The 18,756-nt window shown below is 39.6% G+C and overlaps 1 protein-coding gene across 1 annotated transcript; it reads left to right on the top strand.

Moving 5' to 3' along the window:
- Nucleotides 1–2,879: 2,879 nt before the first annotated feature.
- On the top strand, nucleotides 2,880–18,659 carry EAF1 (ELL associated factor 1; the record flags this gene model as incomplete). The annotated part of the gene is made up of 5 exons (XM_009574358.1): nucleotides 2,880–2,974; nucleotides 6,209–6,345; nucleotides 8,946–9,112; nucleotides 15,757–15,987; nucleotides 18,061–18,659. Coding segments are annotated over 5 exons (677 nt in total), but the record flags the coding sequence as incomplete, so codon positions are not given.
- Between the last annotated feature and the right edge of the window lie 97 nt (nucleotides 18,660–18,756).

Genomic DNA, 18,756 nt, shown 5'->3' with positions numbered 1-18,756 from the left:
TGCAGGACAGGTCACCGCAGGCCCCAGCCTGGCGGGAGTGCCTGGAGAGGAGCGGGGCTGGTCGGCAGCCCAAGCGCCCGTAGTTTGGTTTTTAACTGGTTATTTTCGCGATGAGGCAACGCGTAACCCGGCAGCCCCCTCCCTGGCTGTGCCGGCTCCAGCCAGCGGTAATAAGTCATTTCCCAGGAAAGCGAGCAGAAATGACTCAAACGCATGCAGTGCTGCCTAATAAGCGTAAGGTAAAACCTGAGGTAGGGTCTCGAGCACTTACGAAGTTCTTTGAATAATTGAAAGAATAGGTGTTTTTTTTAAAGACGCCAGATATTATTCCAACTGCTCTATTCTAGCATTGGGTACATTTAATTTCATATGAGAAGGTTGTTTTGAAGAGGAGCTCACTGTATCTCTGTATTTGAATTCTGTGGGCAAGAAATTGCTTTTTCATCCCCTAAACGAGTCTGTGCTTTGAAATGAGTAGTAAATCACAAACAGTAAATGAAAGGAGTACTAAACTTATATTTCAGTAGCTTTATATTAAGGTGGGGAATTTATACGGTTAACAATAGGATTTTTTGTTTTATGATGCATAATCCTAGGCCCAGTCTCATGGCCCTTATTCATGCACTACAAGTAAGTAATTTTGGTGATATTAGTCACCCGTCTGCGACTTGAAAGAACAGCTTTCTAGATAGAGCTGTTACTCAAGCAGATGGTCAATGATTGAGGCAAAGCTATTTTGCTCGATAGTAAACTCTGTCTAGTGGATTAACACTTAAATTTTCTGTGTTTCACCCCTCTGGTTATCCGTAATTCCACCATGCTAAAAAATACTATACCATATGTTTGGTACATTTAACTGTCTATACATAACACTCAACAGTTTTATCCAGCACTAACGTATTAGCAAATCTCCATTTATAAATCAAAATTTTAAAATAGCCCAACTATCAAATGAACGAGATTGTTGTCTGATAGTGTATGAACTAAAGCCAAGCCATATCCAGATAGAAATAGACTGGATTTCTAGAATTGAAAGTGCTTCAATAATCAATTTCTTAGGGGGTTGCAAAGCCAAAGCTCTTCAGACTACAATTGGAAGAATGCAGTTTTATTTCAAAAGAGCTTTCTGTGTGCTGTATTTTCCATCCATGACTTTCAAGTGAGATCTCTTCATTTCCTGGTTATAATTTTTTTTTCTAACTGTTGATCTGGAATGATTTATCTGAGCATTATATTGTTCCCGTAATCCTCTTCACACAAACTACAATAAGAGGATTTTGTAGGCTAAATTTGTTTCGGCCTTCTTAAAATACTTCATTCCTTTCCATAATGTTTATGAAATACTGTACTGAAAAACTGGATTATCCCTGGAAAACACATCTTAAAAACATTCAACTTTTGCAAAAAGGGCTGTGGTTACATTTGAAGGGACATATGTACACTCCATCTACAGCAAGATTAGCCAAACACGTACACCTAGTAAGCTAACCAAATGAAAACAATTTCTTGAGTGTTTGTTTAGAGCAACTATATTTTGCTGATACCTAAGAAAGAAGTGTGATAGTGATATCCTTTTAATTTAGTGACTGTGCTGCTGAAACTCTTGATGCCTTTTTGACAAAGACACTAGCTCTTGTACAGCTGGTTTGTTTTATTTAGCAAGCTTGCACATAAAGCAGGTAAGAAACAATAGCTAGAAATAGATTGTTCAGATGAAAATGAAGGGTATGATTTGGTCTGGCAGTTAAGGCATGAGGATTAAGTCAAGTGTGCCTGATTCTGCTTGTTGTGCTGTCAAACTAAAACTCAATTAGACATTAACGTCCTCTTAATGAGAATTTATTACAAGCTGGGGTTTTGGTTTTTTTTCTGTAAATGTGCTTTTCATAGTGGAATTGTATTTTAAATTTGTTCTGAGATATTAATTTCTTAACTAATGCAGTAATTAAAAGCCTTGATCGTGAATATGATTGCACCTCTTCATATCCAGAGATGCTAGAATTGAATGGAGGCTTATTTTAAAAACAAACAAAACACAACAACCTATATCTGTCTGATCTTATTTCACTTTGTCTAAATCCTCTGTCAAAATATTACAGGTTCTGATAGTTTTTTCTGTTTTTTATGGCTCATCAGCACAACAGAATAATGAGGTGAAAATACTTTTAAGTTAAAATGTTCTTAGTTCAAATAAATACACTAAGCAGAAGTGCCTTGTTTGGGAGACAGCATTCTATATAGTGCAGCAAAAATGCTTAAAACTAGGGTTATTTTAAAGCCATTACAGTATCTCGCCTTAGTCGTGCTTTCTATCCACAGTGGCTTGGACTAGCACGGAGCCTGCTGAAGTAAGATCAGCACCTCTTTTTTCCTCATAAGTGAGATCTGAGGTCTCCTCTACCCTTGAGGAGGTATTGTGGAGGCAAGATGGCTGTTAAATAGCCAGAAATATCAGTGAGGCTGAATGAGTTGATGTCACTAAATTTGTCTTTGTCACAGAGAGAGTCCTCAGGTTTGGAATTGGCAGGAGCCACGCAGAGCCCTAGGTCTTGAAGTTGATACTCTTTGCGGATGCATAGTACAGTTTTACACTTGCCTGCAAAATTAAGTGTTACTCAAAGCCTGGGGTTTGGAGAAGTCTGCTTTTGGTCTTCAAACACAAGGTCTAGAATCTTCTTCCCAATTTAGAAAGGAAGTTCAGAATCTGGTACCGTTATATGACTGGGGCGCTGAGCATAGACACATTGTACTGGTGCGTTATTCCACTCCTGCTGTAAACGCTAGCATGTAATCACAGTAATGTGCAGTGACTCTTTGCAGGGCAGGATGATGCTTCTGAAGACTCTAAGAAATGTAATCGCAATTATTTTCCTCTTTAGATGATTTTAAGCCAGCATCGATTGATACATCTTGTGAGGGGGACCTCCAAGTTGGTAAAGGAGATGACGTAACAATCACTTTGCCACATATTCCAGTAAGTTTGTTGTATATGTGTCCTTGTTTACTCTCCAGCAAATTTGCAATGTAGTTACAGTCTAATGTAAATGTTATTTTCACTTTCATCTTTGTTAATACAAGTGGATTCAATATTTGAGCAGCCAGACTTGTAGTGTGTTACCTTAGGAAAGGACTGTACAACTGAATCGTTGTAAAGGGTTATATTTGTAAGGTTCCAGTCTGTTCTTTACTTTTGATTCCTTCCTTCCTACTCTTCCTCAAATAACAAGACTTTTACTGTTAGCTGAAGCTCTATACCTGGTTTACATCCATTTTTAGTGCTATGGCTTAATGAAGGAAGGCAGAGTAATTTGGCTTTAGTCAAGGTTTGATGTTCAGAAGCCACAGGTAGGCCTGTAAGCATATTCTTCCCGTTACTAAAACATGTGCAGATAGCATAGAGGGTTCCCTGCCTTTATCTTTATCAGTGGAAGCAAGGGGGGTGGTTCTAGTGAGTGGCAATGAAGTGGTTTCCTATCCACTTCCTCCTCAAATTATGCCATAAAGATCTACTGTGTGAGGGTGATGGTCAAACAGCAATAAAAGAAGTGATCAAACTGTTTATAGGTGCAGCTGTTCTGTAATTGAAGGTTCAGTGGTTTCCTTAGCAAAACAAAAGAAAGTGCTTGCATGCTGGAACTGGATTTGTTTATTAGCTGAAGCTAATGCTATGTGTCAAGCCAATAAACCAGAATTCACAGACATTGATGGGTTTGGTGGTTGCAGGGGGGTACTAGTCAGTTTGGAAGCTGTGTGTCAGATCCTTCTGGTATTGTTTATTCTAGCGTGTTGGCGTTCTGAATTGGTAGGTGATGGTGCTGTGATAATTCTCACTGAATGAGGCTTTAGCCTGCTTCCCCCGCTCCTGTTTTTTATATGGCTTTGATCACCTTTAGTGCTGCAGGAGGTCACGTATTAGTTTTTGTCTATAAAAATTATGAACATGGTAGTGCTATTTGAGAGCAGTTAACAATACAATTAATAGCAGCGGCATTCATCTTGGATTGACTGAGAACAGTGTTGTTCATTCATCTTTTGTGAACAACATCACTTGTAATGTCCCTTTCCGAATCTCTGTACTGATGAGTTTAATTTGATTGTCTTCCCATGAATACGAACAGCTTTAAGCTTATAGTATGCTTCGGGGGCTTAGGCAGCTAGCTGCACTAAATGCAGCCACCGGGTGTATGTTGTTCGAAGGCCGTGCTGCCTGTGTTCCAGACAGAGAGCTGGAGAAAACTGAGCATACTGGAAAAGAGTGATAAGTTTTGAGATTATTTCATCCTGACAAGATTTACTGAATTTCTTGGATCCTGCTTTGGTTCTCAGTTGCCCAACAACTGGATAGGATTCAGATTCTAAGTTGTTTTTTGAAATTGCCTGGTCCCTGAGGGTATCTCTAGTAATTTGTTCAGGAGGTATTTTGGTGTCCCTTGCTGCTTGGATAAATTGAAGTACTATTTCTACATGTGGATTTAGTGGCTTTAATATTTGATAAACAGTCTTGGTTGGGGAGGTGAAGAATTTCTGTTTGTTAAAAAGCCCTCACGCGTGAAAACAAACTGATTAAATGTCACCTGTTTCACCTACCTTCTTGTTCTATCCTGTAATCAGCAGAATCCGTAAGCCAGTGTTGTTTAGGCACTAACATAAAACCTAAACGTTTAATTTTAAGTAGAAGGGTGGGACTGTTAATTTGCTTAAGCAGGGTTCCATTTCTGCTTACTTTTTTTAGCCAAAGTCACAGTCTTTTCTGAGTTAGGAGGCTTCTGGGTAGCGGAATGATAGCCAACAAACTTTGATCAATTTTCATTAAATTTGTGCTTTACACATTTCCTGACTTAGTTGTCAACAGCGAGCAGGATTTGACTTTCAGCTTGCTTTTTATTCTCTTAAATGTTGCTTTCCTCTCTTAAATGTAGGAATGATAAAAATGTAACATGCCTTTGAAGACTAGACTTTCTGGAGACATCTTTTCTGAATCCTATCTATATCTCTTACTGTATCTTTGTTGGGAATTTAGATTTTTCACCCTTACTGTTCCGAAGGCATTTTAAATTAAAACATACTCTGTTTCTTAGCAATATGGAGAATAGGAATTGCATTCTGAGTGGTTAAAATATGATTGTTCATTTTTGCTACTCAGAATGAAATGTAGAAGGATGCGTTTTTTCCTCTTCTCCCTGATTTTGGTTGCTTTTCTACAGCATGTGCAAAGGTGCACATGAATAAACTTTTTTTTTTTTTCTTTTGTACAGTAGCTATACATTACAGAGAAGTCTGGGAAGGTTTCATAGCTGAGAACATATTTCTGTATATCCCCTTTGAGTAACATGTCCTTTTTTGACATGGCCAGGTGTGTGTCCATGCTGCTGTGTGCAGATAGACCATAGATTCTGCCTCCTGTAACCCCAAACCCAGGTGTATGAGCCAGCCTGCACATGGATGCAGTACAGCTGAGCATAATCTGAGCAGTACCAGTTAGCCAGCGTGCACCACCACATGAGTTTGTCTTTACTGTTTCTCGGTCTAAGCCATTAGACTTCTATGGCTCTATGCAGCATTGTGTGGACTTGGGGACTTTCTGGAAGGCGTCAAAATACCCCATTTGCTTTTGAGAAGACATTTCGGTATAATTGCATGGCATCTACATGCTAATCTGACTTTGAAGGAGGCAACTGTTCTTACATAGTTTGTGACAGTTGCTTGTAATCCACTATGAAAATACTGCCTTTTTTTTTTGATAGATTAAATACAAAGCAGTTTATTTTTCAATTGACCACGTATTTCTCTAGGCAACAGTTCTGCTACATGAATAATTAGAACTTTATTTCTTATCCAAACCCAAGATTTCCACAGCAGAAATGTCAAGAAGATTTCTGACAGTTGTCAGAGCCAGCTATGCAAATTCAGTTATGTTACCATTTTGGGAATGAGAACTGTAAATAATGGCAACCATGGAGAAGATGTTTTGTCACTGCAGAGACACTTAAAATGATGAAAGGCATAATATTGCTATGAGGAAACGTCTGATCTACTGTATATAACTGTATTTTTTCCTTTTCATGAATGAACATTTTCTGTAGGAACTAAACATTGACTGCTTAGCCTCTTGGTCAGAACAATACATGTATTCATTTCTCTTAGTGATTGTAAACTTTTGGGTAAGGAAATATAACCAAAAAAATGTGTGCTCTTTCTTTGATACCAGGGTTCAACTCCACCAATGACTGTGTTTAAAGGAAATAAAAGGCCGTATCAGAAGGACTGTGTGCTTATTATCAATCATGACACAGGGGAATATGTGCTGGAAAAACTTAGTAGCAGCATTCAAGTCAAGAAAACAAGGTAAAGCTGGGGACAGGGCTGTTGATAGGATTAATTCTTGCTGAAGTTTCTTCTCCAGACTGTCTTTTGAACCAGAACTCAGTTTTCTTTTATTTTGTAGTGATGTTTAATTACTAAGCCTTATGGGCTTTACATGGCCAATTGTCTTGCCTAAAAATGCAAATAGGAGTGTGAATCCAAGAGTAAGGAATTTGTAAATTCTCCACTGCTGAAAGGACATAATTATAGTTTGCAATGAAACACCACTGATGATTTGAAGCTGTGGAAGCTGGCTGAAGAATGAGATGTGTTTCAGGAATCTCTACTTAGCTGAAAAAGACCATGGAAACATTAGGCTGTGAAAAGGATTGTTGGACTTTCTAGTCCCACTTCCTGTGGGAGTCATGATGCTTTAATAATATACTCTTAAGGAACAAGAAACATCCCTGTATTGGTCAGTGATACATAAAGTGGAACTCGGGTCCAAAACCTCCACCTGGGACAGGGACAGAGAAAACTGTAGAAATAACGGTTGTGAGGCTTTGCTTAGAAGAATTGCTGACGCCAGAAATCATCTCTCACCCAATATTCTTACTTCACTGCACAAATGCTACAAAGTGTGCAGCTGGAACATTTTTAGTAGTCTTGCTGCTCTGCAAGTACCTGAAGTCTCTGGATCATGTTCTTTCAGCATCACTGGACCACAGGTTATTGAGATCTAAAGAGAAAGCAGTCATTCAAATGTCTCATGAAGAAGAAGCACTTGAATAATTCTACAAGTTTTAAATTTAAAAAAAGAAAAGAAAAGCCACTTTATTGCAGTGTAGAACTTTTAGCTGCTAAAACTACTAGAAATGTGGGTTGCAGCTCATCAGCAGTTGGCTGGAAGTTTGCCAAGAACACTTTGAGTTCAAGGTAAATGGACTGTAACACTCCTCTGAATCAGTGATGTGAAAACTCATCCATGTGGCATTCATCTTGTCCAGTGGATATGAGCACATCATAGATGAGATTTGAATTCCCAGTTTAAGTTCTGCTGGACTTTGTCCAGGTGAAGCTTAAGTCAGAAAAGAGCAAAGAAGTGCAGGAGGGCTTGGGTTCAGTGAGGTGTTTGGATCCATTGAGTTTTGGCTCAATGGTGAGGTGAAAAATATTTCAACTTTTCTCAAGCAGAGGGAGTAAAAAATTGGGGATCCCTGTTTTGAGGAATAGTGCTTTGCAAAGTCATTCAGTTTTCTAGATCAGAAGTGTCTTTCCCCCCCCCACCCCCCCACCCCCCATGGCTACTTTGATCTTTAACGACCTGTTAACACTCTGTGGGAGCAGAGTTTTTAGTGTTAACGTTCTGATGACATTCACGAGGGAGTAATTGCACTTACTCTAAATAAAACCTTCTGTAGTTCCAAGAGCATAATTAATACCGGAAACAATATTTTGCTTTTACCTTTCATGTGATAAAGTGAGTGTATTCCCAAATCCTCACTTCTATTGTGAATTACTGTGTAAGCTGTATTAATGTGGTATCTAATAGCTGCATTTCAGTGATGAATGAAGAGGTAGTTCTGTGCTTAATTTTTGACGTTGCATCTACAATTCAATGGGGCACAGAGATACCTGAGTTAGTGCTAAATGTACTAGCTCAGATACCAGAAGTTTAGGTTTAGGTGCAGTTCGAGGAAGTTCCACATGGGCTAGTTTAACTTGTTTCTCAGTAGGATTAGCCCACAGACAAAAAGTGTAACATTGCTGAGCTGGGACCCTCCTAGAACCGAAACTGAGCTCTAATACCCACATAAGCTGCTTCTGTGCTACACTACATAAAGCCATACCCCCAAAAGCTCTGGTATTATGCGATAAATACACCACACATTTTAACCTCATTATGGTGTACCATAGAGGGACCTGAGTAAGTATTTTGTTTGGGGATTCTTTTCGGCCAAGGATATTGACTGTCCTACAATCTGAATCACATCATTGATTCAGTAAAAGGAAGAAATACCTGTTTTGAATTGAACAACTAGGCATAGCATTGTTCTGGAGACTATTTCCCACTAAGGAAACAGCTTAAACTATTTTTAAGGGATAATAGCAAATGAATGAAAAACAGGAATTAAGTGCTTCCATGCTGTATTTGGCAGTAAGAATGATTGCTCTAGTCAGGTTGACCTCTAAGAGAGTTCAGTTTGGGATGATTTAATTGCAAGTGAGAAAATTGGTTTTTTTGCTGTGATTGTTTTAAGCAGGATTTTGTTATGAGTGGATTTGTTTTATCATGTAGTTACTTTAAATTACTATGATTGCTTATTGTTTTTTAAAAATACAAATACTAATTGCTAAATTAAAGCCTTCATTGTTCTTCAAGTAGAGAATTTGGCACCACTGAACCACATCTGGATTTGAAAACACATTTTGTAAGGGTGCTGCAGTGTATTTGTATGTGCATATTTGCTATTGAAAGCAAGTGTTGCGTACAGAAAGCTGTAATTCACTGTTTATCTTTATAAAACAAAGTAGAGATCTGTACAAAAGGAAGTCACAGATGATGCATTAGTACAAGGATATTGAAAAAGTGGAACACAGTCGCACAGTACTGCTGAATATCTCTGGTTGTTTTTTTTCAGAGCAGAGGGCAGCAGTAAGATCCAAGCCCGAATAGAACAACAGTCTGCCCGAGCATCTCAGCCTCCTTCACAGTTCAGAGCCCCAACCAAGCCAGCAGTTGGACCTAAAACTTCTCCTTTGAAAGACAATCCTTCACCTGAGCCACAGCTGGATGACATTAAGAGAGGTAAAGAAGGGTTTTTAGTTTCCTGAGTTTTGGTTGGTTTTGTCTTTCTTCTTTATAATAACATGTTAGAATGATCAGGGGTTAAAAGATGGTACTTGATAGCTGGTTTGTCATCTTTATATATCATTTTAAGGCATCTTAGTGAATTATTTATTCTCTTCTGCCAGCATAGATATTTCTCTGGCATGAGAGAACTTCCTCTTTGTGGATAATTTTCTCGCTTCCCAACTATTCTCTGTTCTGAAAAGAAGACAAAATAAGCATGAATTCAGAAACCTGCAGCTGAGTGCTAGACGAGTTGAATGGGTATCTTAGGCAACGACAATAACAACAACAAAAGCTAATGGTCCAAGATCTAGTTATGCAATCAAGTAACTTGGACAAAAGTTATTCCTGCACTGAGTAAGGTTGGAGCCATTTGCCAGTGGGATGGAAGGGCTGGGTGGCCGTGTCCCCATCACAAGACGTGGAGCTTGTGCCATGCCAAGCGGTGCAAGTAGGGGAGGGATGAGAGAGTGAACAACCCTGCAGCTTCCCCTTTACCACAAGCACTCCTCTGCAGCTTTGATCACATCTGCCATATAGTTGCTATACTTACTATTAAAGTACCTTGAAGGGATGACTGGCTCAACTCAGTCTCCTGCTCAAGCAATGCTTTGGCTCAGTGTTTTGCTGTGGGCGGGGTGCACTTTCTTTGCCCATATCCTTCCTTTCATACTGGTGTGATATCTGGTTTTGCTGTGGATAACACAGTCAGAATGAGGCGGACTTTAAATTTAAATTTTTATTTGGTTCTCTTGTGTTTCTTGTCTGGCACCAGACGCAATTTTATTTTAAGATTGTTCTTTCTGTCTAGTATTTTTTTTTCTGGGTCTCTTTTTCTTTCTCTTTTTTTCTCTGTCCCGTATAGCTATTTTTGCCTGTAGACTTAGCCTATGTTAATTGCCCAGAGTATGTTAATTACTTAGCAGGGTATTTTTTCAGTTCATGGTAATCACTAGGTGACACTTTTACTGCTAAGCTATCTGTGTGTTTGCATAGGTGCTGACTGGTCTCACTCTTTCGCAGCAGTAGTATTTTCAATACCCGGATGCTGGTCAGCAGACAGAATCAACGTCTGAGAGTGTGTTAGCTACAGTTCCCTTAGCTGCATTGCCATTTTTATTTTCTGTGTAATAGGTAAGGAGAAAGATAACAGGTGATACATTAATTTAAAAATTTAATCAGTTGTAAATTTTAAATGTCTTTTCTTGTGGTGTGTAATAAGTTACTTAACCACTGGGGCACTCTTTTATATACGTACAGCAATTTGTAAAGGTCGTGTTATAGTAAAATAATTACATTTATCTAGTGTGACATCTATTCTACAAAGACCATTTTCTAGTGGTCTAAAATAGTAATTTTTTTGCCACCTGATCGTCTTTTATTGGAAGGTACCTCGAAATAAATAACCTGTAGAGTTTTGTTTCCAAAATCAAGCAAAAGAACACCTGACCTGTACTAAAAATACGACTTCAAGTTGGTGTTTTATAAAGACAGTAATTCAGGGCCCAAAAAGAGAGAGGGCAAATACCTGGGCAGGGATTTTTTTGCTTACAATATATGCTCTTTATCACTTTTTTCCAGCATTGATTATCTAGAGTATCAGCATTACTAAACCACACTTAATCATAAGAACCTATTTGGGAAAGGTAGAACTAAAATGGCACCATCATACACTGAAAATAATTAATAAAACTTAACTGTAAAAGCTGTGAGAGAGTCTTCAGTCCTGTTATCTTCCCTTAATATGTCTTTTTGTGAACAAAGACTTTTAAGTTCTGAAGAGACTGTTCTTTCCATTCAAGCAGTAGCTTTCCTTTTGGGTGAAGTACCCCCTTTGTATGAAGAAAGACAAACATAAAGCTGAAATTCAGTGGTTTTTCTTTAATGGACACAGCACAGAACTTACAATCCCCAAAGGTGCTGGCTGAAAGCATCTCTGGTGCTATGACACTCTCTTGGTCCCAGTATGCCCTACTTAAGGGTGTGGTAAGACACACAGCCCTCATGATGTTTAACAATAGTTTTAAGGTAACCTCAGTATGGGTTTCTGCTTTGCCCCGGTACCCTCAGCTATGCATTTCCATCGCTCCCCTTACAGATGAGCTGGGAAATGAACTTTCAGGTAGGTCAGTTCTCTGTCCCATTACACAGCTGTCCAAACTACAGTGCCTGAGGACAGAGTCAGGGCATGTGGGAGTTGAACCAGTCCTTTCCTTCATGCAGAGAGGCCTTTGGGAGGCTGTCTAGGGTTCTGCACCAAAGGAATCTTTTCCTCTGCAAGCTTTTATATTGTCCTCCTGCCTGAAGGGAGCAAAAGAGAGAGTTACAGCTTGTTCTTTTGAATACTTGGCTACATTTAATAACATTTCATTAAGTGGTGAACATTTGCACGCATATACCACAATACAGCTATTTACATGCATGAAATAATCGGCATTTATCAGATATATTTGACCACAACAGAAATGTTTTTAATATCATTGACATAATTACAGCATGCCGTACTTGAGAAAAAAACCACAGAAACGATTTCTGGTTTGGAGACTGTAAATTCAGTGCTTAAAAATCTGAGCAGATCTTGTTTACCTAAAATGCAGCTGTAGTCTGTAAGGATTATGCCATAGCACTGTGTTTGTCTCTCAAGAACATCTCAATCAAATTTTTGCACTTCAGTGTAAAATACTGCCTCTTCTAGCTGCAATCTCCGCATACTCAAAGTGCCAATATCAAGTTGGTTTCTCTCCACCTTGCATACCATTATTAACAGTGAGCATTCTGCTGTGGGCATACAACCTTATCGTCCCTAAAGCTGAATTACTTTATTTCCAAAAGTCCTTGGTATTCTTGCAGCCCAAGGTTAGGGCTTTATTTAAAAATTCTGCATAGCCTATTGGAATTGAGAGAAGAAGTAAGAACCCTTAGATATGATTATGGAAAGAAATTAGAGCATTTGATACTGAATATATTCAGAAGACAGCCCTGTTGAGAAAGGCTGTTCTGTTTGTGTAATGATTTCTGACCTCGAATTTTTTTTACTCTAAAAACTGCATTGACTGCCAGTATAAAACAGCAAGCCATTTTGTTTTCTTGAAAGAAAGCCCACAGTTGTAACGTGAAATGTGCAAAAGATAAGGTTCCCCTAGCAATGTCAGCGTTTTCAGAGGATGTAGACTCAATTAAGGCAAGTGTTCAAAACTATAATATATAGAAAACTTTTTTAAAAGTAACTGCTGCACATCCTAACTCTTGTCATCTTCTAAACCTTAAAGGTGCATCAGCATGAGGCGTTTGATCTTATGGCGCAAAAAGATCTAGGAAAGGTCTGACTCTTTTGTTGTTCAGCTTGGCATATACGTGCACATATACACACAATGATTTTTAATTGGAGGCACCGCAAGGAAATATTTAGCCAAGGCTTCAGTACCTATAACTGCACTAAGCATAATAGGCAAACAGGAAAATGCAAAATCGGACAGTTTTAAAGCAGATGTGTTTTTCCTACAAGGCTTTGGTGTCATCATTGGCTTAGCCACCATCTTTGACAGTGTGACACAAGAGGGTTTTGAACAGACTTCCTTAGTGGTCCTGCTGGAGTTCTGCCTGACAGACTTCTAGCGATGCAGCAACCACCGTAACATTAGTGAAAACAATTACTTTTTTCTCATCTGCACAGACGAGATGTTTAGAATTCTGGGCTCAAGGAATTAAGAGACAAGAGAGACCTGAGGGGGAGCTGACAGCCTGTGAGGCAAAAGTTGACTAGAAGATGGGCTCAGACCAAAGTTTCCACCAGTGATCACTGTCATTGATAACACCCTTAACTTCCCAGTCCTTGAAGCTTGTGATACTGGCGCTGTTTGGCTTTTCCTGCCTATATTCAGCTTAGTGGGCCCCACCACTTCTTCCAAGGCATTCTCCCTTTCCCTCCTCATAACCAAACCTGTTTTGGGGCTCTTAGTTTTCTGCTTCCCCAGCAGAAAACCTTCAATTTTCAATCTGACACTGATACCTAATTTTGTTTAAAATTAGGCTAACTTCTTTTCCCATTCGTCACACTGCATCACTTCCTTCAGTTATCTCTTCGCCTACTGTATCGAGTCCAAACTTCTTGTTTAGGTTTTTTTTATCCCTAGTTCTCTGGAATGCATTTCTTTCACCACCAATGCCTCTTAGATTGCTTCACTTTCTTCACACTATTTGATATGCTGCTTTCTGGGCTGCTATATTCTTCTCAGCCCGTGTGCCAACACTCCTCCATTTCAGCCCTAGACTCTCTAGCTCTGTAAGCATACTTGTGTAATTCTCAGACATTTGTCCTGTACTAGACTTGTTTATTGAATCTTTTTGCAATACGGACTGTGGTCTATAGGTGATTGTGCTTGCTACAATCCAGGATACTCTAACAATGTATTATTATCGTCACTATAATTTACAACTAACAACTAGAAGTATGTGGAAATTTTACATCATTAAGCTAGGGGGAAAAAAAAAATTTAATCTGGGCATTTTAAAGGAAAAGAACTCTTATTCCTGTTTACCTTTCCTTTAGCTTTCCCCTATGAATTTCTTAGCCTTGAACACAGGGAACATTTACAATTTGAAATCCTCGATATGGGTAGGCTGAGAACAGTGACTTACAAGTGCTCATTTGTCTGTATATCAGGCTCCAGGCATGAAATGGATTTTTAAAGCCTGCAAGACTGTGTTGGGAGGGAATAAGGGAGAAAGACATTACAAGTAAAAGTAATATCTTCTGTTGGCCTAATCATATATTCTTCCTCCCTCTTCCAATGGTCTCTTATGCTATCTCTTCAAGATAAAAGAGTAAGTTTTACCTGGCATACTAATAAAGTACAGAGAAAACAGGTGGTCTACTCAGGGATCTAGATTTAGGAAGTAAGTTGGAGGAACAACCCCACTATCCTTAAATGCCCAGCTGGAGTTAGTCATTTGGTTGTTCCCTTTCAATACGCCTTCCTTGCCTCCGATTCAATATACCTATTTGCTATATGCTACTGTAGCATTTGAAATTGAGCTCTGAACTTTGAAATTGAAAAATAGCAGTTTTAAAACCGGAAAAAGAAAACTTAATTTTTCAAACCAATACATGCTGAGCTAGAGGAACTCTCTCCAGTAAATAGTGTGAAGGCTGAAAACTTAGCTGTTGCTCTGTAGTGTTAAGCAGCCCAAGGAAAGTGGGCCTTACTAAAAAAGGGAAGAGTTCCAGTTGCTCAGACTTACTCCTGCAGGGGCTGAATACAAGAAGCATTAAAATCGTGCCATTTTTACATAAAGGAAGGACTCATTTTAGATGGTCTGGCTATGCCATAGATGAGAAGTATGTCCCCAGCTGAGAGGCTGGGGTTCATCTCACTCTGATACTCATCTGAGCTAAGGTGAACTACTCCTGGCATCAGTTCTCCATTTGTCAGGTAGGGATGATAACACCTCATTTCTTCCTTCTTTCATTCTTGTCCCTTTAGCCTATAACTTCTCCAGGGCAAGCACTGAATTCGAACTCTGTGGATATAGAACTGCTAGCACAACAAAAGCCTAAATTTTGGGAGTTTCACATCCTATGCTTAACAAATATATGTGAATATTGTTCTCTCACAGAAACCTGCCTAGATGAACTGAGTCATTAGGTACTCTAATGTGGGTGATACAAAAGAACTGTCCTCTAATAGTGTTTAGGCCACTCTATAATTATGACAAAGGTAACAATATGGTCATCTGGGGTGACTTACTTTAATAGCTGTTTAGTAACCAGTCGTTCAGCCAGCACTAGCTGTTGCTGATGCGGCTGTCGTGGTGCTGTCATGGTATTCCAGTGTTTCTTTACACTGGAAACCCTGAAGTGGGGTGTGTCTGACTTGAATAACTTCCCAGTTTCAGAGTACTCTCTGTATTTTCGTGGCTACTTGTAAGCTCTATAGCAGGTTAAGGTATTATTACCACTCCTCAACATGTGAACATTCTTATCTATTCTCATCTGTCCCACTGCAAAATTATCTGATGTCATCCATCTGCTTCTGACGTTTGTTTAAAATGAGTTGTGTGACTTTGCGCTAGAGCAGTTTCATACGTTATCTGAAGTCAAGGCAGTTTCTGTTGTGATCATGTGCCTATACCCCTCCCCAGCCCCCCCCTTTTGAGTTTTCCAAAAGCCTAAATGTCACTGACATCTAACAATTTAGATTCCTTCATGTTAAAATGCTTTTAAAAAATGGGCTGGCTGTTGGCCTGTAAAACTCAATCAGGAAATGTACTTACTTTGTATGTAGAGCATATAACCTGTTGAAAATAATGAAGCAGGAAGTGCTTTCAGGAGTATAAAGTACATAAATAATACTAGTGGAAGTGAGGGTTTTATGATACTAACCTATGCTGTTGCTTCTTTAAATTTAGCTACCACAACTAAGTAAAAAAAGTTTTCAGAATTTTTTGGTTTTCCTTTCCTTCACATATCTCTTTTTCATGTGAGATATCTTGATGTGATAAATTACACTTGACAAAACTATTGCATTTTCACATTCTTTTCCAAAATTCCATGGGGCCCTGTTTATGGTTTCAACCAGATGAATGTCCTTTTATTTCAGAGCTGAGAGCAGAGGTTGAAATTATTGAGCAGATGAGCAGCAGCAGTGGAAGCAGCTCATCGGATTCAGAAAGCTCATCTGGGAGTGAAGATGAAAGCTCCAGCAGTGAGGGGGAAGAGCCAGCACATGTTTCCCCTTCCCAGCCACCGCACCAGCAGTATAACAACAGGCATGCTGTTGCTAACGGCACCAGCAGGCCACAAGGAAGCAATCAGCTCATGAACACGCTTCGTAAGTAAAGGCTTGTGTCTTATCGCTGTGGGAAACTGCTTGAGACCACTCATTTTCTTAGCATGTTAGGCTAACTCCATGAAGTGCAGTTTGCCAAATAGTAATCCCAGGAAGTTGTACTGGCTGCAATATGTGGGCAGGTTTTTTGAACAGAGGGCCGAGACCTGTCTGAAGGTGTGGAGATTGCTTCAGTTTGGTCTGGAGCCTGTGGGCATCAGTGCAATGGCCCCCATTGACCGTGCTGAGCCTTGATTCAGGCATCCAGGTGGAATGAGTGGGTAGAAAAGCATCAGTGTGGGAGGATCTGGTGCACTGGAGGATGGGAATTATTTTAATGTGAAAACACAGATTAGACATAAATAGTGAGGTTGTCACGTGTGTCAGTTAAAGGTCTGTAAAGAATTGTGAATGGCGTAAGGCTGTCCTGTGGTCATAAATGCAGTCTCTGTGGTCTTTGTTATTAGCTGTATTGCTTTGTCAGAGTAGTTACTCTATACTGTGTTGGTCTCAGCTGCATTTTCACAAATACATTTTGAAGGGAAGTTTAAAGTGCCATGTATTCGGTTAAAATATTACAGCTATGGTGTTTGCAAGCATTGAATCAGTACTAACTCACTTCACCCTTTAAAAAGTACAAAAAATGTTTTTAAAGCATAGTTTTGTCCCATGAGACTCTCGCTGGGGAGATGGCGTACATCTGTGTTGCTCTTTCCTTATGCTAGGTCAGGTATATTCTAACTCAGTGGAGTTAAAATACTGCATTTACAAGAAACTAGAACTTAGTTATCATAAATTGTTCTTAATTCCTCCTGAGGCATGTTTGTGTACAGCTCTTGGCACCCACACATAGCGAAATGGTGGAGTTTAAATACAGATAAATGTGGGGTTTCCAGCTTCTAGAAGACAAGTATAATATACAAATACTGAAAAGGCCTGCTGGAAAACTGGAGAGGCCTGTCCGTCTTGCTGTCAGCAATGAATGTCTAAGTGAAATCCAAAGTTCAACAAAGTCAGTAGGACTCTCCATTTCCCTGTTTCTGGTTGTGAGCTGCCTCTTCCCTGCTTCTCCTGGGCCACAACAACAATACTGCATAGGTCATTGAATGTCAGGAAGCCTCTGACTTCAGGAGAATTTGGGAACTGGTAGTATAGCTCCTTTTTTCAGGCAACGATTTTTGCCTTTGGATTTAAAATCCTTTTGCCAAGGATTAATATGTCCTTGATGATTCAAGTCACTGGTGACCATCTCATGGGGAGAATCGCCCCTAACCCAAGTTCTTGTTTCATAAAACGGGAGAGGAGATGAAGAAATCCAGGGCATAGCTGTTGCATAGCTGCTCTGCAGCTATTTGGTGCAGGGCCATGGGAGAATGCTGGAAGAGCTAGGTTCAGTTACCAGAACACAAGCATGATTCTTGCCCCCTTTTATCCCCTCCACCTCACCAAATCACAAGTGCTCTGCAAAACAGGGTCTGAGACTGTAAGTTTGATCCATATCCTGGCCGCCTTTTGTCTGATCTCTCTTTGCACTTTGGAGGGGGGCTTTCACCGTCACAGCGTGTGTCAGCTTAATTCAGCTGATAGCCTTGAGTTGCGATGGCTTTAACATTCCTTTTGGTCTATTGACATGTGGAGGCCTTGCCTTGGCTACCCAAAAGACCTTAAAACAAAAAAAATCTATTTTAAAAGGGCCGAGAAAGCCAGGGAATTCCCCAATGGCTTGTCCCAGAGCCATATACGGGAGCTTGGCTGGCTGGAGGCTGTGGAATACCTTCCACAGCTGCTAGCGTGGGGAGTGCTGTTCTCCCACCAGGGAGCAGCTTTGGTGGCTGTGGAGCTAAGGATGCTCGGTTTGGCCTGGATCTGACTGTGTATTAGCCCCACACGGCTCTTAATGTTCTTGGGCATGGGGAGCCATTCCATTAAATGACAGATGACGTTTGCATTCATTTCTTGTGTTATTCTTATTTAAGTCTTCCAGTGTAAATGTGACTGTTCTTTGGTTTGATTGCCATGAAATGTGAATTAACGCCTACCCACTTGTTGTGTTTTGTTGTTTTTTGTTTTCCATAGGAAATGACTTGCAGTTGAGTGAGTCTGGGAGCGACAGTGATGACTAGAGGCTGAGCTTTTGCTGTTTCTGTTACATATACATGAAGAACTAATTTACCTTGAAGTGATCCTATTGCTTACGAAGAGGAGCTGGCACAGAGATAGTTCCATGTGTGAATTTTAATAGAAGAAATCCATAGCCCTACAAAATAGCAGATGTTGAGGGCTGTTTTACTTTGTGAATTAAGTGTATATTTTGTGTATATTGTTATTCTTTTAAAGCTTTAAATAGATATGTACAGTGGGTAAGCCAATATATGTTCCTATGTTCCTGTTCATCATCTGTAAGTTTGATGTATAACTTCATTATGTCATCTAAAAATTTCTTGTTTGTAGAAGATATTCAGCCCATCATGACTTTGGGGGGGCGGGACATTAGTATATAGGGTGAGTATGAGCCAACCATGAGTTTAAAAAAACATGCAGGAGCTAGTGTGTGCACTGAAGTGGGACTGTCATAAATTAAGTTTCAATGCTAAGTTGATTTCTTTGGTTTGGGACTTTTCTAATGTCTTTTTATTGCTATTTATGATCGATTTAATGGACTTACTTTTAAACAGTTGGAAAAGAGAAATCATAAAACCATGTTTGTCACAAACCTTGCTGCACCAGTGCCTTATAAGCAGGTTTTTTAAACAGAGCTTCAATTCCTGCCAC

Source organism: Fulmarus glacialis, unplaced genomic scaffold (assembly GCF_000690835.1).
Source record: "Fulmarus glacialis isolate BGI_N327 unplaced genomic scaffold, ASM69083v1 scaffold21753, whole genome shotgun sequence".
Taxonomy (NCBI): domain Eukaryota; kingdom Metazoa; phylum Chordata; class Aves; order Procellariiformes; family Procellariidae; genus Fulmarus; species Fulmarus glacialis.
The sequence above is the reverse complement of the archived record's forward strand: the minus strand, read 5'-3'. Positions and strand labels throughout refer to the sequence as shown.